Genomic DNA, 16,976 nt, shown 5'->3' on the forward strand with positions numbered 1-16,976 from the left:
TGGTCACTAAGGTGCTCCCATCTCTCTCCCAGATTTATCACCATCGTCATCTCCTCTCAGCCTAGTGGGTCTTAAAACCAAGCTGCCTTTGCAGTCTTCATAGTGTTCTCCTGTGTTGGACAGAGCCAGAGATTTAGAATAAACTACTAAGGGCTGAGCTCTGTCACTTGCTAGCTGCATAATCTCGGACAGGTCTGTAGACTTTCTGAGCTTCACTTGCCTCAATTATTAAAAGTAATTTGATAATTTGTGAATTACCTATCCCACCTTCCTTACAGGTTTGCTTGCTGCTCAAATGAAATAATGGCCGTGAAATTTCCCCTACTAAGAATGCTTGAGGGCTTACTGCTCCCCTTCTAAGTAAAATATATACCTCAATATTTTAAAATGTATCTTTACATATCTCTAACGTCTTAGCAGAGGACCAATGCAGAGCAGTTCATTACATACAGAGATAAATGACGTACTTGTTTTCTGCATCTGATAAGCTTTCCAAAGTGGTTTAATGTAAAAACTTGTGATATTAAATGTATTTTTCAGTTATTAACTTCCTACCTACATTAAAATGCTGCTTTGTTTGGGGGAATTTTTAAATTTCCAAATACCTAAGGAAACTGTAAAGGTGATCACTGTGTGTGTGTCACACACAGCTAGACCCATTCGTTTACTCTAGGGCTTAAAAGCAGGTGTGGCTCTAGTAGGCAAGAACTGGCTTTTCGATAGCATCACATTCCTACTGAGCTACAGCTTCTCGGTCCTTTAACAACCCTGCATAACATTCCTACCTCAGATCCTTGATGACGGACAGTCTCCCAAACACAGTCAGTATCCGAATCGGGCCGTTCATGAATGGAGCGTGCAGCAGGTTTCTCACTGGCTAATGAGCCTAAATCTGGAGCAGTATGTCTCTGAATTCAGTGCCCAAAACATCACTGGAGAGCAACTCCTGCAGTTGGATGGAAATAAACTTAAGGTAAAGAACTGTATGTTACCAAGTATAATCTGTATTACTCATAGCACCTGAAATGTTTCCATTAGATAAGAGCCTTCTGCATATCTGAGAGGTACTTCTCATCCACGGTCAGCAGAGAGGACATTGAATCATTTCCCAGTGGTAAAGGAGGTTTTGGAAAATTGTTGGGTTCTGAATTAAACAATAGGCTGCTAAGCAGGAGCGCTAGAGGTTCATCCATTGCTTCTGCCAAACAGCACATGGTCCATGTATTGCCTCTGCTTACTTCCTCTGTAGTGTGAGTTTTAATAATGGCCAATGTGGACTCTCCCATGACATTAAAGTTAAAATCCAGATCCGTGAATCTCCCCTTTTGAAGTCCTTTCTCCTCCACCCTCACTGTTCCCTGGGTACCACTCCAAATCAGGACTGGGTTCTCCCCAGACCTTTGTCCTCCCGCTGCAGCAGGCCATGTCCTCCCTTCCCCGGCCATCACACTCTCATTTTCACCTGTCCCGCCTATCTCCTTTAGAGTCTGAGGTGGCACCTACCCTGTGGAAAAAGGGCAAAAGGAGCTCACAGCCAGCCCACCACCCCCACACAGGCGCCCTGCTGGGCTGATGGCAGCCGAGTATCACTTGACGGTCTTGAAAAGGTTAGAGCTCAATCAATAGCCTGTGAATATGAAGGCCCATCGACAGGCCTGTCCCTGTTGGGGAGATGGATGCATCCTGCTGTTGATTCTGAAGGTCGTGAAACACTGAAAATATGTAACCAGCTCCCCTTATTCTGAATTCCAGGCTTATCGAGCAAGCTCCTCATTATGATCAGGCTTCCTTTACGGGTCTACCTGCAGGGAGGGAACGGCTAGTCATGCTGACACCAGCGCTGTTGTCCTGGGAGGCATGTTTGGTTTCCATTGTCAGTGAATGCATTGCTAGAAGGGAAGCCGTTCCAGTCCCTCCTGCCCTTCTTCGAGCCCTCCGAGATGGGTGGCAGGGGCCTGCTCCGAGCTTGCGAAAATAGTGATGAGTTTAGCAGTACAGCCCAAAGGTTGGAGAAGACAAATTGTGCCCTTCCGCTGTTCATTTGCCCATTAACTACCAGTTCAGAAAGCATTTACTTGCTGAGGTTTACACTGTACTGTGCTCAGGACTCCAAAGAGCAAAAGAACAAGTAAAGCTCAGCCCCGCAGTACGTAGACCTTTAGCAAATGTACTCCGCCCTTCCTCATTTTCTACCTCTTGGATTATGTTTCTGTCAGTTCCTGAGTTTGGACTATCTCGTGATATCAGCCTCCTCATAAACGGGGTCATCAGTTTTCAGATGGTTTGTGTGTGCGTTTCCTTCTTAGGCCCTCGGAATGACATCATCCCAGGACCGAGCCGTGGTCAAAAAAAAACTGAAGGAAATGAAGGTGTCTCTAGAGAAGGCTCGGAAGGCCCAGGAGAAAATGGAAAAACAAAGAGAGAAGCTGAGGAGGAAGGAACAAGAGCAAATGCAGAGGAAGTCGAAGAAGACGGAGAAGATGGCCGCGGCCACAGAGGGTGCTAGTGAGCAGTGACGCACCCGGGACGCTTCCACCTCTTCCTGCCCTGCTCTCCTCTGGAGGACAAATAAGACACTGATGACAAGCGCTATGTGCTCTAGGCAGACTGGGGAACCGTGTGTTCAATAACTGCAATTTTCTGCATCCATAGAGTACACTCTTAATCTTAACCTACTGAAATAATCCCAAGCCCCCTTTGGTTTAGTAACAAACCAAGGATCTCCTTTGCGAGAGACACAAAGTAGCAGTGTTTCTTTGTGTTGGGTGGGTGGTGTCACTTGAACCAGCGTGACCCTGTCCAGCAAAAGCATGGCACACCCTGGCGTTGTCAGCGGAGCGCCATGCATTTTCGGCACGGGGTCCTGAAACTGAGCGTGGCCGGGAGCACCGCTCTGCCCTGGGATCAGGGCTGCAGAATCCGCTCGGAGAGAAAGGTTCCCCATCATTGCTGGCGTCTGGACTGTGAGACAGCCCCACCGTGGAAATGTGGGTGCTCTGCCGTGTAATTACCGACTATGGCTAAAAGCCGGCAAATTGTCCTGTTTGCTAGGCATCAGGAAGAGAGAAAAGAGTTACGCTTACTTGCTAACCCCAGAAGGAAGCAAAAGCCTTAAGAATGTGGATGTGGATATTACTTTGGGGTTCTGAGGGTAACATTTATCCTCCAGATTTAGGCAAACAAAGAAAAATTCGAGCATTAATGCAGCCATGGGATCCTGGGATCTGTGTTTCCTTTGCTACTGCTGCACGTTCAGTATTTCAGCAGCACCGACACACACCGCACAGTTCCTTTTCTTCCCAACAAATTGAACAGGAAATTGATTTTTAAGGAAACCAACATTTTCAGGTTTCCTCTCCTGGGGAACATTCGGGCTGGTCTTCAGCCTGACTATGACACAATCAGGAACTCTTCACATATTTTCTACTCAAGATTTCCCAAGTGGGCTCAGTTAGAGTTTTAACAAATGTACTTTTAAGAAAAATAGAAATACCAGTTAGAGAAAAGTTAGATTTGACTATCATTCAACCAGAGAAGCAATTTTATTGAGCACACAGAATGTTCCCATAAAGGAGAGCTGTCAGTTATATTTTAGAGATGTTTTGAATGGTTTTTCTGAGCCGGTCTCTTTCATTCCTTGAAGAGTTCCACTTTACAGGTAAAGTGTGTTTAAGATGGTACACACGATGCAGTCCTTATTTTAAAGCCAGTATTAAGGATTTAAGTGTTTCATCAAACTAATTCAAGTGCAGGAGAGTGGGGCAGATGGAGGAGAAAATCAACTCGCCTCGAGAAATTTCAAATGATGGATTTTGTTGTTGTTGTTGCTCTTTTGCTTTTTATGCTCATGTATCTGGTTCTCTTAGCTGCATTGGCTGCAAAAATGAGGTCATCCACTTTCCAGAGGACGAGTTTCCAAACAAGAGTTGAGGCCAGATGAATTCCTGGACAAGTATTTTACTTCCTTTTCTTCGGTTTCAGGGGGTCTTCGTCCTTATCTTCTACTGGAAAATGTTCTGTACACAGAGCTTAGGGGAAAGCTTTCAAAGGTTACAAGGAACAAATAATGTTAAAGGGGCTTCTTACCATATAGGCCATCTCCTATTTTGAACATTGTGCTTTTTTTTTTTTTGCTTGTCTGAATATTTGAAATCTAAAATTGTCTAAACTAGAAGTTTGTGATCTTGTTCTTCCCTGAGGCGTGTTTCCTTTTCCGTAACAGAGTATTGTCTGTTAAGCTTCAGTCCCTTTGTCACCAGGTAGAGATCATCCATTCGATCCTCAGAAACATAAAGTAACATTGTGTTTGACAATTATTGAAGTCACTACCTATTTTTCTTCTGTCTTCATTTGGGGTATGATAATGAAACTGCCATACTGGAATCTCTATTAATATTTTGAGGTGTGTGGTGCTTTGTTGTTTATTAATGTCATGAGAAACCAGGAACCACTATCAATTAACTACAAAATTCAGCAAATCTTTTCAATACTAAAAGACTAAATTAGTCAAAATCTGGTAATGCTAGTGCTTGCTGTTGTAAATGTTTGTGATTTTTGCTTATCTTTGGGGAAAAAAGTGATCTGGATCATACTGGAAGCTTCACTGTGTTCATTTTAGGAGTGGAAATAGAAGGATGATTATCTTATTGTTTACACTTTGGTAATATTTGAAAATGGATGTATATACTGGAAATGTCTGTAAGTCTCAGTCTCTGCACATAATTTATGATTATATTGCATTTTTAAGTGTCTTAGAAGTATTGTTCTTTAACTTTATTTGTACACTTCCAATATTTAGATCAATGACCAGTTGACAATGTTATAAATTGAATTCTTATTCTTCAAATCATTTATTTTGTATTATAACTGTTTTGACTTTTTTTAAGTTAAATTATAGTAATTTTAGGTCTTAATGAGTTATTTTAATTAAAACTGCTAAAATTGATTTGATTGTCCAACAAAGGATAAAAAGTAAACAGACTGATAAAGGATTTGAAAACAAAGTGAAGGACCTCAGATCTTGTGAACAGTTTGTTTTACTTTATTTTCTTTATTGACTCTGGAGCATGATGCCTCATTGAGGTTCCAGTGTCTTATACAATCCTTACTTTAACGCTAGTGGTTTTCAGTATCCTTACAATTTAACACAGAATTATTGCTTCATGAACATTAAAGACTTTGTATTGAATAGCTTTTTTATTTGTCAGAAAATGGACAAAAAGGGAATATCTGCTTACTATGAACTGTATTCCCTAAACGACAGCTCGGTATGACACCTGCAGTAGCCAAAAGTGTTTTGGGGGTACAGGCAATGCTTTAGGGGACAGGGAATTGTGGAGAGGCCAGATGGTGGACGGAGCGTTGTGTGAGCTGAGTGTCCGGGGCAGGGTATTCCACTAAAAACTTAGATTACTTTATTTAAGATTATCTCCCTTAAAGTAACTCACAGGTTATGTAATAGTTTTCTCCTGTTTTTTTCCCCTGAATCAGTTTACTGCAGAGCAGTGTTGGGTGGAAACTTACTTTTGCCCATTCGAACACACTGATGATGTCCACCATTAGTTTCATGACCACAAAGCTACTCTATGCTGTGGTCCTTTAGTTGGGGCTCGCGTGGGTTTCCCACCCTGCGCAGCAGGTACGCACTTGTAACCCACCGCGGTTCCTGACTGCAGTGTGACGGGCACTGATCCCGAACTCCGCCTGTAGGGGGCGCGAAACGGGAACCCTAGCGGTGCTTCTTTGTCGTCGGAAAGAAAGGGCTAAGAGGCTGAGACAGGAACCAAATGAGCCCTTGCCTTTTTTCCTGTAGTCACTGCTGTCCTACAATCTTCAGCTATCCCAGTCCAGTCTACTACTAGGCCCAAGCCAGGTTTTTGATCTAGCACCTTATCTAGCCTTTATGGTTTTTCGCTGAAGACAGAATTTCTTTGTGAAATAGGACTAACACATGCTTTAGAATTATATTTTAAAAAGGTAAATGAAAATTAACATTTATGTGGCTATTCTAACTCATTTTTAAGTGTTAAAGGTTATACAGGCCAAGTTGCACGAGAGGAGCATCCATGTTTGACCACAGTATTCAAGAAGTTCCAAACTGAAAGGAATGTCTATGCTTAGGATGTGATGTAGTTCCTTGATTACATCCAGATATTTCCAAATTATCAACTTCCATTTGAGTAACTAAATTTACTGTCCCAATAGAGCTGTGGTTCAGAGGCGTTTCAGTTTGGTGGACCGCAGTCATGAGGGTTCATCTCATTTGCTTAATGCCAAGTCCTTAGTGCTTTCTAAATGAAAAAGAAAAGCTCAGTTTTTAAAATACCTTTTCCAGTTTACCTTTAATCAAGGATCTACCTGTATACTGTTCTGAAACTAAGCATTTAAGGATGAAGTCCAGAAATGTCCCTATTTCCTACTAGAATTGTTTTCATTATGAAGATGGGGGTGGGAAATAAATTTTTAGAAAGACTCCTTGTCATAAGAAATATGAATGCGCTTCAGAAATTTCCCTCCTGAAGAACAGTCTGTGTATGCAGGCAGATCTTATTTATATTTGTTTTAGGCATTTGAAGTCTCAGGAAAGTTGGTCTTGATCCAAAACACTGGGGAAAAAAAAATAACACAGACAGTACACCAGTAGTATTTAAAGTAATGGCATCGAATAGACCCAATGGAGAAGTCAGAAAGCAAAGAAAAAGCCTGCAGAAGTAATTTCTCCTGGAACACGGAAACATCAGGGTCTACCTCACGCTAAAGAGAGGATCCTTACATGCTTGTGTGGGCACGTCGGTGTGGACGTGTTGAGGGAGTCGTGTTTACTCAAAGGCTCACACGTGTGAGTGTGTGAACCAAGCACGGCTTGTGACCTGCTTTCAGACCTACAGAGTGGGGGATGAAAGGAACAGCGTGATTTCCGATCCTTGGCCCACCCTAGTCCCAACCCCCAAGCTGCTAGGGACTCAAGAATGAATGAGGTAAAGAACAAGAGGGCAAGAGGCAACGTCTCGAGAATGTGCATGCCTTTGTGTTGATGTACAGAACTACATGTGTGTGACTATATCTCCCACCAGACACACACACACACAAACTACAGTCTCACAGCATAAACAGAATTGCATATGGAACTTGGTGATGTCAGGTAGGACCCCGAGCAGTAGCATAGCCTTATTGCCACGTGTGTGTGTGTGTGTGTGTGTGTGTACATTGAATGGCTCATGAGATTTTAAGAGATTTTTTTTTAATGTATTTCTACTAAATGCACTTACCTTCTACATGTTTATATATTTTGGTAAAATTGGTTTATTAGATACTCGGTATTTTAGTAAGATGAAATTTCCTCACACGTTTGGCTGATGCTTTGATGTCAAAATTGCACATTGCTGAGCTGAAGCTCAGACGTTTATGCAGCTTTGGGCATTTTCAACTGCAGACTGCAGTTCCCTTGGCTAAAAATTGCACTGCGTGTTCCTGTGCATTCGCTCACACTCTAAAATGTGTTTGGTCACTGTGACACTGCAGTCACTAACCGCCGTCTCTCTGACGGCAGCGTTGCTATCACAGGACCATTGATTTACTTCTTTTTTGGAGTGATGACATGGTTAGGTCATCACCAAACATAACACAAGTGGATGTGAGCATAAGTGTGTTGTTGGAAGGTGTACAGTTCTGTTTCCTTCAGCTATCTGATTCACACACCCAGACTTCTTGTTAAGAATTTAATCTTTCATCCATGAAAGAACAATTGGCCAAAATAATTAAATCACCTTAACAAGTGGAAATTAAGAGGCACTCCAGCTAGATAGCATCTCCCAACAACATCAGATTTAGTTAGTGCTTAGTGAAAACCCTTAAATATATATATGTTTATGTTTTCCTTGATATTATTTATGATCATCACTACTGCTTTTGTATTTTTTAATGGTGTCACAGTTAAACCACTAGTTCACCTGTGTATCACTTACAAAACTGGCCGGTTGAAAACGAGAGAGAGAAAATGAATTCTGTTCTGTTGTTGAGAAGTCGATTTATTTTCATCTTTCTTTCTGTATCACTAAAAGGAAAAGAGTTGTTTGAAAATCATTTTAAGTTCGATAAGTACGGATAGCATGTTATCTGAAAATTTTGATTTGTACATTTTGATGTCTGATGATTTGCATGGGAGAGACAATAGTGCCCTGTCTGGATTGTTCTCTTGTGCTTGGTTACTATGTACTTCTCTAGATTGTTCGTTTCAAATGCCATTTCTTACTCTTTGGTTTTCAGAGGCATTCAAAGCAAATATCACAGTGGTCCTTTGTTTTCAGACCAATCTAAAAATACCTGTGATTAAATTTAATTTGTTAGTGTAAATAAATTTCTTGCCAATGAGTATTATTGTTGTTAGACAACGAATGCAATAAAAAGAGAAATACTAAGATCTGTTGAAGTAATTTTTTTTTTTCTCTTCTATTTTCACCTTCAACTAAAACAAGCCTTGACTGGGTAAACCTGTATTAACTGTCAAAATACATCTATCAATCAAGAGCAAAGTGCACATTTTCCATGGAAATGACACTAAAAATAAATTTTGGCCCTGGTAAAGTGTAAATTGGCAGCTAGGACTGCATTTGAAAGCACAATTATGCAACTGGGAATAAAGTTAAAAGATCAAAGCTTCCACTAGAAGTTCCCTCAACCATCTTTCTATCCACGTCGTCACCATCACGGCTTCTGATACCTGTCAGCCAGGAGCAGGTCTGAGGCCAGTCCACAGGCTGGCAGTTGGCCTCATGGCATGGGGCAAGCTTCAAGTCAGGCCATCCCAGAGGAAGGGGTTCCTTTCAACAGTTTGATTCCTAAAGCCCTAAATGTTCAGAAGACTGAATATAACAAAAGAGGGGTATTAATTTCTCTCACACACTCACAGGCCATAATTTTTCTGTGCCTAAACCTTTGGCAGTGCACAAATTTAGATCTGAGCATCATGGAATAAATGCACCAAGCTGTTCTCTTCCTTGGAGTTGTCATGAAATTTCTAACCAAGGGGAAGCATGTTTCCCTTTTGGAATGATTTGGAGCATAAGCTATGTCAAATTGGATAACTTTCTTTGGGGGGCAGAATTTGCTCCTTCTGCCAAGAACAAGAGAGAACAGAGTATAGTCATTTTATTGATATCAAGTGATTCTTCTCAAAGGAAATACCCACCGAAGCACCACAGCCATTGAGAGTCTCAAAACAGTGTTTTTGAGGATCCAGTTCAAGGGCTGTGAACGGCACCACTGGATCACTGAGCACTCATCCAGCACAGGATATTATGTCCACTGAAATCGTGATTAAGATAACTCTAATCCTGAAGTGAGTAAGGTGTTCTTTTGATCCAAACAAGATGTTCCTATTTGTTACCTTAAGTCAGGGGTCTTGAATTATCAGCAGTTGGCAGTGCTCAATTTCTCTGCAGAGCATTCTCCCCAAAATGCCAGACCATCATCATGGAACATGCCTCAGTAAAACTTTGTTTTTAATGGGCCTGCCTTGTCATCCCAAAGAAATAAACCAGCCTGAAAACCATACCTTCCAAACACAAATAAATGAAGATGGGTAACCTTTTCAAACCAGCTTTTATAAGAAAATGATAGAGTCATCTTCTCTTCCTCGTCACATCTCTCAGAAGATAACCAAAGGTTGTTGATATTTTCTTTTTTATTTGTTTACATTTCCATTGCTTTCTTCTTAGCCTCCACAGCAAGTGAGAATAAGAAAAGAAAATAGGAAGATAAGAAATAGGAAAGGAAAACCTACCTCTACAGCACTTCAACAACAATATTGTCTTTGAGGGCACTTGGTTTTACCTGAATCAGTTATGGGCTTCCTTCTATACCCAGTCATTGAAGTGAACAAACTTCTTCCTTTTATCAAGTCAGAGAAACTGAAATGTACAATTTGTGTTGAAATAACAGACACTCATCATCGTCAGGTGTGATGACACTCCCAAGAATTTGAGGATTTTCCTACTTGCCATTGCTGGGGGGACTGGATAAGCAAGAGTGGAGGAGGGCTGGGGTAATTGAGGTTTATATTTACTACGGGCATGCTCAGTAGCTCAGGCATGTCTAGCTCTTGGCAACCCCATATAGACTGTAGCCCACCAGGTTTCTTTTCCAGACAAGAATACTGGAGTGGGTTGCCTTTCTCCAGGGGATCTTCCCGACCCAGGGATTGAACCCACATCTCCTGCATTGGCAGGCGGATTCTTTACCACTGAGCCATTTCTGGGAATGTCCTATTTAGAAGGGAAGATGGGAATGAGTCTGTGTGTGCCAGGAAGTGTGACGGTTAGGTGAGCCTGGGGCTGAGGACACCTTGGTTGCACGTCTGGTTGTCCGGCACATGAACTGAAGGCTCTGAGTGCTGGGGCGCTGACGACATGTGACTTCATCCTGCTCCCTGAACAAGACAGGACACGGCAGCAACAAGCTCACACGCTCCAGGGAACACATGTTTTCGGGAGAGGACTTTCTGGGTCACATATAGTTAAAATACTTAAGACCTGACAGTTGATGTGATGATTTTAGCAATTTTATTTAAAGGATTTTTATTGGTAAGTGAAGTTTTCAGATATTCCAAGACTGATTTGATATTACACGCCCAAAAAAGCCATATGCGAAATATCTGTTCCCAGCTAAACAGATCTCCATCTCCTGTGATGTCCAAGTTTCGGGTCAGCGTTCACTGTTGAGATGAGATCACTGTGGCCCCCACAGATGTGGCAAGCAGTTGTAGTGAAGAGCTCCCACTTGTCAGGGTAGGGGTACGGATCAGCCAGTCAGAACTCACAGTAAAGAGCTTTCTGGAACACAGTTCCAACCAGCATTTTCCCCTTGTACACAGAAGCAACCGTACTTCCGTGCAACACTTTACCATCTTCTGCATAAACCACCGTAACTTTGGGTTCTTCTGCTAAAATATTCTGGATTTGGAGCACCTATCCAAAAATAACATTACATTAGTATTTTTTAAAGTCACTCGAGACATAACTTTAAATACGGGGTCATTTCTCCATAAGAAGAGACTTTTAGGTGAACTGTATTTTGTTCCAAAATGACTCTCTATAGATATCTATTTCCTCATTGGCAAAGATGACAGATTCTGATCAGATCATCTTTAACAAAGATAGACACTCTAAAGACCTATAGAAGCAAGAACCGTAAGACGGTAACGTAGCCTGTTTGTGGGGCCATAAGGAGGACTGTGGTACACCACAGGATGGAGCTGGGCTTACTCAGTAACTGTCAAATATTGCCATGCTGGAATTCAGGCCAGTTTTCGTGTATTTTCAGGTAAGTCTGGACTTTGGATGTTTACACGTAATTCTTGGTTTTTAAATATGGGAATAAAAACAAAACAAAACAAAAGACTGTTGCCCAAAAAGAACATACCTCTCTTCCACACTCATTATTCCTCTGAACTTAAGGTCCCAACTCCTAATATGTAAGATTTTATGAGTTCAGTTTCCTTCATTTAGTTGAGCAGAAACATGATTATATCATCAGCAGCAGTATAGTAGTATTCAAGTTGACTACTCAAGATAGCCAATATTTGACAGTTTGGGCCAATGAAACGGTAATCTCATATGATTCACATACTATCACAAGCTCGCTGTAAGGCAGGAACGCAGGGCTATACTTGGGATCTTCCGCTTACTGTGTGTTTCTGTTTGTAGAATGAGATGGGTGGGGCTCTCTGCTGTGCTGGCTATGTCGCTGCAGTCCTGTCAGACTCTGTGTGACCTTATGGACTGCAGCCCACGAGGTTCCTCTGTCCATGGGATTCTCCAGGCAGGAATACTGGAGTGGGTTGACATGCCCTGCTCAGGTGGGACTATATTAACTCTAAATTCCCTTTCATCTTTAAGTTGGTGTTCTTCTGAAGGCTTTAAGAGAAAATACAATGACTTGAAGAACAGATGCTGACATACAGAAACACCGAGTATGACAGATTAGGAAGGCTTGTGCTTGATTATTAAAAGGTCCATGCACTTATTTAAAAGGACCACTCCAAAACAGCTGGCACCAAAAACAGATGTTTTAGGAAATTGCTAAAGCATTCACATGTAGAAGTTACTTACTGGGGAAATACTTGATGGTGCACCTTGGCTTTAGGAAACCACTTTCTATTAAAACTAAGTCACTCTTGCGTGGGGCAGTGCATTAGATAATGGATGGTTATTACTTTTTGCTATTCTTTACCAGATTCATCATTAGAAAGGAAGCATTTTTTTCCTAGAACAGGAAACTGAGTCCGTGCTATAGCAAATGGTTCAAGTTCACCAAATGAGCTAACAAGCAAGAGCAAATTAGAATCTAACATTCTGCCCAGTTCTGGACAGTGAACACGCCACAGCATACATTTCCTCAATTCTACTGAGCATACCATGCAGCAGTCCTAATAGCTAAGAACTAGCAAAAGGCACAAAGGGTTGCCATTCACCATAATCACAGTTGTCTTGTAAACCCAGAGAAAAGGTTATGAAGGGCCAATATGTAATTGGAAATACATATTTGGCTTTTGTTTCTTATCCAAGAGACACAGGCTTTAAAAAAATTTTTTTAGGGGTGAAGGGTGGAATGAGACTGACTCTTAAAGCTTTAAAAAGAATGCATGCTCAGTTGCTCAGTTATGTCCAACTCTGCAACCCCGTGGACTGTAGCCCTCCAGGCTCCTCTGTCCATGGGATTATCCGGGCAAGAATACTGGAGCAGGTTGCCATGCCCACCTCCAAGGGAGCCCCTTAAAAAGAATACATAACAGTAAACTAAAAGTACACCGAGTACTTGATGTAAATAATCAGCATAATTAGTAGAAACTGAAAGCCGAGTAGAAAACCCGAGTTAAGTCGTAGTAGACATTCAGTGTTCTTGCCTAGAGAATCCCAGGGACGGGGGAGCCTGGTGGGCTGCCTTCTATGGGGTTGCACAGAGTTGGACACGACTGAAGGGACTTAGCACCAGCAGCAGCAGCAACAGACATTCAGATGCTCATGGCAAAATGAGTTTCAAATTCCTGCTTGCACTGTCAAAATAATCCACTGAGAAAAAGACCAATGACGTGAATAGAGTCTTTGAATACTAAAACTAAGATAGAGGTCTTTCAAGCTCAGATCTTTCCAGCAAGGATTTACGTTCCCATTCTGCCTGGACGGTTTGGAGGGGATGGCATCTCTGCTTTGCAGCTGCTCTGTTACATGAACTGGCAAAGGCACTGACACTCAGGAAAAGGGTGTTGAACAGGAAGGCAGGTAACACATGTTTAGACCATAACAATGTGGCCTGTTATATTTTTTAAACTACTGTGAACGGCCACGTCGGAGAAACTCACTACTGAAATAAAGATACGGAGCCCGATCCAGTGCTGGCTGTCCTAACCCAGCCCTCCAGGCTCTTCCTCCACTCCGCTCAGCCTTCCAGAGCCTGCTCAGGGCTCCCTCCACCTCCCAGTAAAGGTTGACGGGAAGCAGCAGCAGAGAGGGGTGGGCAGACTGAGAAGGAGGCAGAGTGTCTGCCCCCGCACCCCTACCCCGTGTGGGGCCATGACTTCATTCGGTTGGCGCCATCCCTCAACCAGAGGCCAGGTTCCCCTCCCAGCAGCCCCTCCCACACAGCTCTCACCTTGTTTGGGCTTCTGGTAGCTGTGCCTACGTCCGTGGTGGCCCTGGGGTACCACGTTCCCCTCCCCCGTTCATTTCCCTACCTGTGCCCACATCTCTGTGCATAGCGCCCTCATTAAACCCCCAAATCACCCAGTTTACAGGTACCATCTGTCTCCCACCTAGACTCTGTCTCAAATGCCTCCCAAAGTCAAATTCCATCTTTATCTGATCATTTAGGTCATCTATCCACATCTCCCTTTTATTTGCACATATAATTGAGATTTATGTTTTCAAGAGAAAACTAGCTGGGAATGAAGGCGCTGATATGATTCTTTTCTCAAACTAACCTCTGATCCAGGAGGATTCTCTGGGTCATAGGAGAAGATTTTCATGCCATTGGGGTGGCAGCCAACCCACAGGTCCCCTGTCACAGGATCCACAGATATGTTATCCACGAGTGTGTCACAGTCCAGAGACTTGTAGATTAAAACCAAAGGGAGAAAGAAAACAAGCAATAAAAAATTTGAAAGGAGATGGAGCAATACGTTAGAGAAAGCTATCGTGGCGTCCTTGGGCACCATACACCTGCTCCAGGGATGAGACAATTCTGCACCCCTGCCCATTTCACTAGCACTCAGGGAATTCCTCTAGCTCTCCATCTGTGTTAGTATTTTGCCATTTTCCAGAACGTGAGGGAAGGGGAAGATCAGAAAAACCAAGAAAGACTATTAAAAGTGATATGAAAGCATTTGGACTAACATCTGTGCATGAACTTAAAACCAGAAGTGAAAAAAAAATTTTTTTTCAGTGCAGCATAAAACAGTTCCTTTGAAAACGGCATGTGCAAATGATATTTTTACAAGCATTCTGAAAACAACCAGGAAATGTGGATTCATTTCTGATGAGAGCATCAGTGAAGTGTAGGCTCTTCTTTAATGGCTAATCATAGGCTGTGCAGCCAGAGGAGAAATGGTCACCTGGGGTCTAATTTGTGCCTTGAAGTTGAGGAAAAGTTTCTTCTTCAGCTTCCTGATGTTATTCGACTCCCTGTTCCTCTGCTGTTTATTTTCTAAATATAAGTTGCAAGCATGTGTTGACTGCACAGATTGCTGTCACGGCTTTGTACCAGGATCATAAATAATACCAACGATTCTTAATTCCATCATTCATCATCTTGGCTGCCTTCTACCGGGGAGAAATCACATCTATTTGTCTACCTCTAACTCTCAGTTGGATAAACAATATTACCATGTACCTCAAACAGAGGCCAGCATACCTCAGTGCCCAGAGAGCCTGGAACAATTGGCGGCTACTCATCGCAAAGGCCAGAGCGTGGGCAGACAACTGTGGGAGCCCTGTGCTTTCCACTCAAAACGAGGGCTCTCCCCACCTGGCTGGGAGGGGCAAGGATGTTAAGGGACCTCCTTTTTACCTTCATGCAGTGCCATCACTCATTCCTACCCTGGAAACAGGCAGGTTTGGCCAAGGGAGGTGGTTGAGTAAATGTCCTCTGGCCAAAGTCATCTCTAAGTCTTTTCCATCCCCAAACCCCATCTACCCCAGTATCAGGCATTCTAGGCTGATATGTTAAATTCTTTTTTTTTTTTTTAATCAGAGCGTAATTGCTGTACAATGTTGTGTTAGTTTCTGCTGTACAATGAAGTGAATCAGCTATCTATCCATCTGTCTATCTATAGGGAGGAGATATATATGTGTATTCATAGGGAGGAGATATATGTGTGTGTGTGTGTGCATGCATATTATCCCCTCCCTCTTGAGCCTCCCCTCATCCCCAGCTTCCGTCCCACACCTCTAGCTCATCACAGAGCATCGAGCTGAGCTCCCTGTGCTTTCCAGCAGGTTCCCACCAGCTGGCTATTTCACAGGGTAGCACAGGTATGTCAATGCGCCTTTCTCAATTCGTCCCACCCTCCCCTTCTCACTGTGTCCACATGTCTGTTCTCTACATCCCTGCCCTATTGCCCTGCAAATCGGTTCATCTTCCTGTGAGAAAAAGTTTGTCTCGGGGCACTGCTACTAGCTTTGGAAGGGGTCATGGCCAACCAGTAAATTCCGCAGCAGATAAAAATTTGCAGAGATGAGGGTAGGCAGTAAGAGTGGGAGAAGGACCCAGAAGCCTAGGGTCCCATTCATTCTTCACACCAGTAACAAGCTCCTGCCACGGGCACCAGCTGAGCAAGGGGCAGAACTGTGTTCTGCCCAGGAAGAGCTGGACAGTCCAACAGGGAGCCCATCTTGGCCTCAGCAATAAGCTCTTCCCTTGCAAATGCATGGTTCCCAGCAATACCAACTCACCAACCGCAGGTACAGACCATGAATCACGCTTCCACAAAGTCCAGTGGAAACTTTTGCATGCCTTGGTCAAGGAAACTTAATAAATGATTCTCTTGGGGGAAAACGGTATCCTGTATTAACAAACATCCCAGTTTTTAGAGAACTGAAACTCACTGAAGTGAGACTAATTCATTGACTGTGTCTTGGAAAATGTTTTGAAGAAGGGATCATTTTTACTGTGGTAAAATATGCATAACATGAAAATTTTCATTTTAACCATTTTTCAGTGTACAACTCAGTAGCATCAGTTACATTCAAAATGTCATGAATCCACCACATTCCATTTCCAGACCCTTTCATCATCCCAAACAGAAGCTGTACCGAGTAGCTCCCCAGTCCTCCCTTCCCCATCCCCTGGTCACCCCTGTCCTGCTCTCTCCTTACGAATTTGCCTCTTCTAGGTACCACATGTAAGTGGAATCATAGAATATTTGTCCTTTTGTATCTAGCATAAGGACTTTTATGCTAAGTATTCTTAGCATAATAACTTTACTTAGCATGTCTTCAAATTCATTGGTGTTCTAGCGTGAATCACTCCATTCCTTTCCAGGGCTGAGGAATATTTCATTCCATGTATACACTACACTTAGGCCACAGACCCGTCCACATTTCATCACAAATCCTAGTAACAACCCAGCTAGTTTCTCAAATTTCTTGGCACTCCAGTAGTAATCAACTGGACTTGATTAACACGATCCTCCAAAAGAAAGAATGACGTTACCTAGTTGAGGAGAGGGGAGTCTCACCTGAATTACTATGTCAGGACACCAGCAGGGTTTTCTGCCAGCAGTGGGAGCCAAACCGGATATAAACTTTGTCCTCAATCGACAGGAGTAGCACCTTTATCGGTCGGTGTTGTGTGTACCTTGGATGGGGTTTTATTCTTATAAAATCCTTTAAGTTTCAGTTTGCAGCAGTATCTACTGTGATAACCACAATTTGTTTTTATCCCCTCAGCCAGTCTGAGTGTATGAAATTCCATTTTACTGCAGC

General features: G+C 42.7%; 2 protein-coding genes across 14 annotated transcripts in view; one reads left to right on the forward strand and one right to left on the reverse strand.

Moving 5' to 3' along the window:
- PPP1R9A (protein phosphatase 1 regulatory subunit 9A) overlaps window positions 1-8,417 on the forward strand; it is a 349,577-nt gene extending 341,160 nt beyond the window's left edge. For all 13 annotated transcript variants that reach the window (XM_070787167.1, XM_070787170.1, XM_019959701.2 and 10 more), the window contains 2 exons: window positions 791-973; window positions 2,307-8,417. In XM_070787167.1, coding sequence (XP_070643268.1) covers window positions 791-973; window positions 2,307-2,516 — 393 coding nt within the window. In that variant the 3' untranslated portion in view covers window positions 2,517-8,417. The remainder of the gene's footprint in view (window positions 1-790; window positions 974-2,306) is intronic.
- A 2,123-nt stretch (window positions 8,418-10,540) lies between these two features.
- PON1 (paraoxonase 1) overlaps window positions 10,541-16,976 on the reverse strand; it is a 33,965-nt gene continuing 27,529 nt past the window's right edge. The window contains exons 8-9 of the mRNA XM_019959709.2: window positions 13,976-14,104; window positions 10,541-10,964 (exon numbers count right to left, since the gene is read on the reverse strand). Coding sequence (XP_019815268.2) covers window positions 10,806-10,964; window positions 13,976-14,104 — 288 coding nt within the window. The 3' untranslated portion in view covers window positions 10,541-10,805. The remainder of the gene's footprint in view (window positions 10,965-13,975; window positions 14,105-16,976) is intronic.

Source organism: Bos indicus, chromosome 4 (genome assembly GCF_029378745.1).
Source record: "Bos indicus isolate NIAB-ARS_2022 breed Sahiwal x Tharparkar chromosome 4, NIAB-ARS_B.indTharparkar_mat_pri_1.0, whole genome shotgun sequence".
Taxonomy (NCBI): Eukaryota; Metazoa; Chordata; class Mammalia; order Artiodactyla; family Bovidae; genus Bos; species Bos indicus.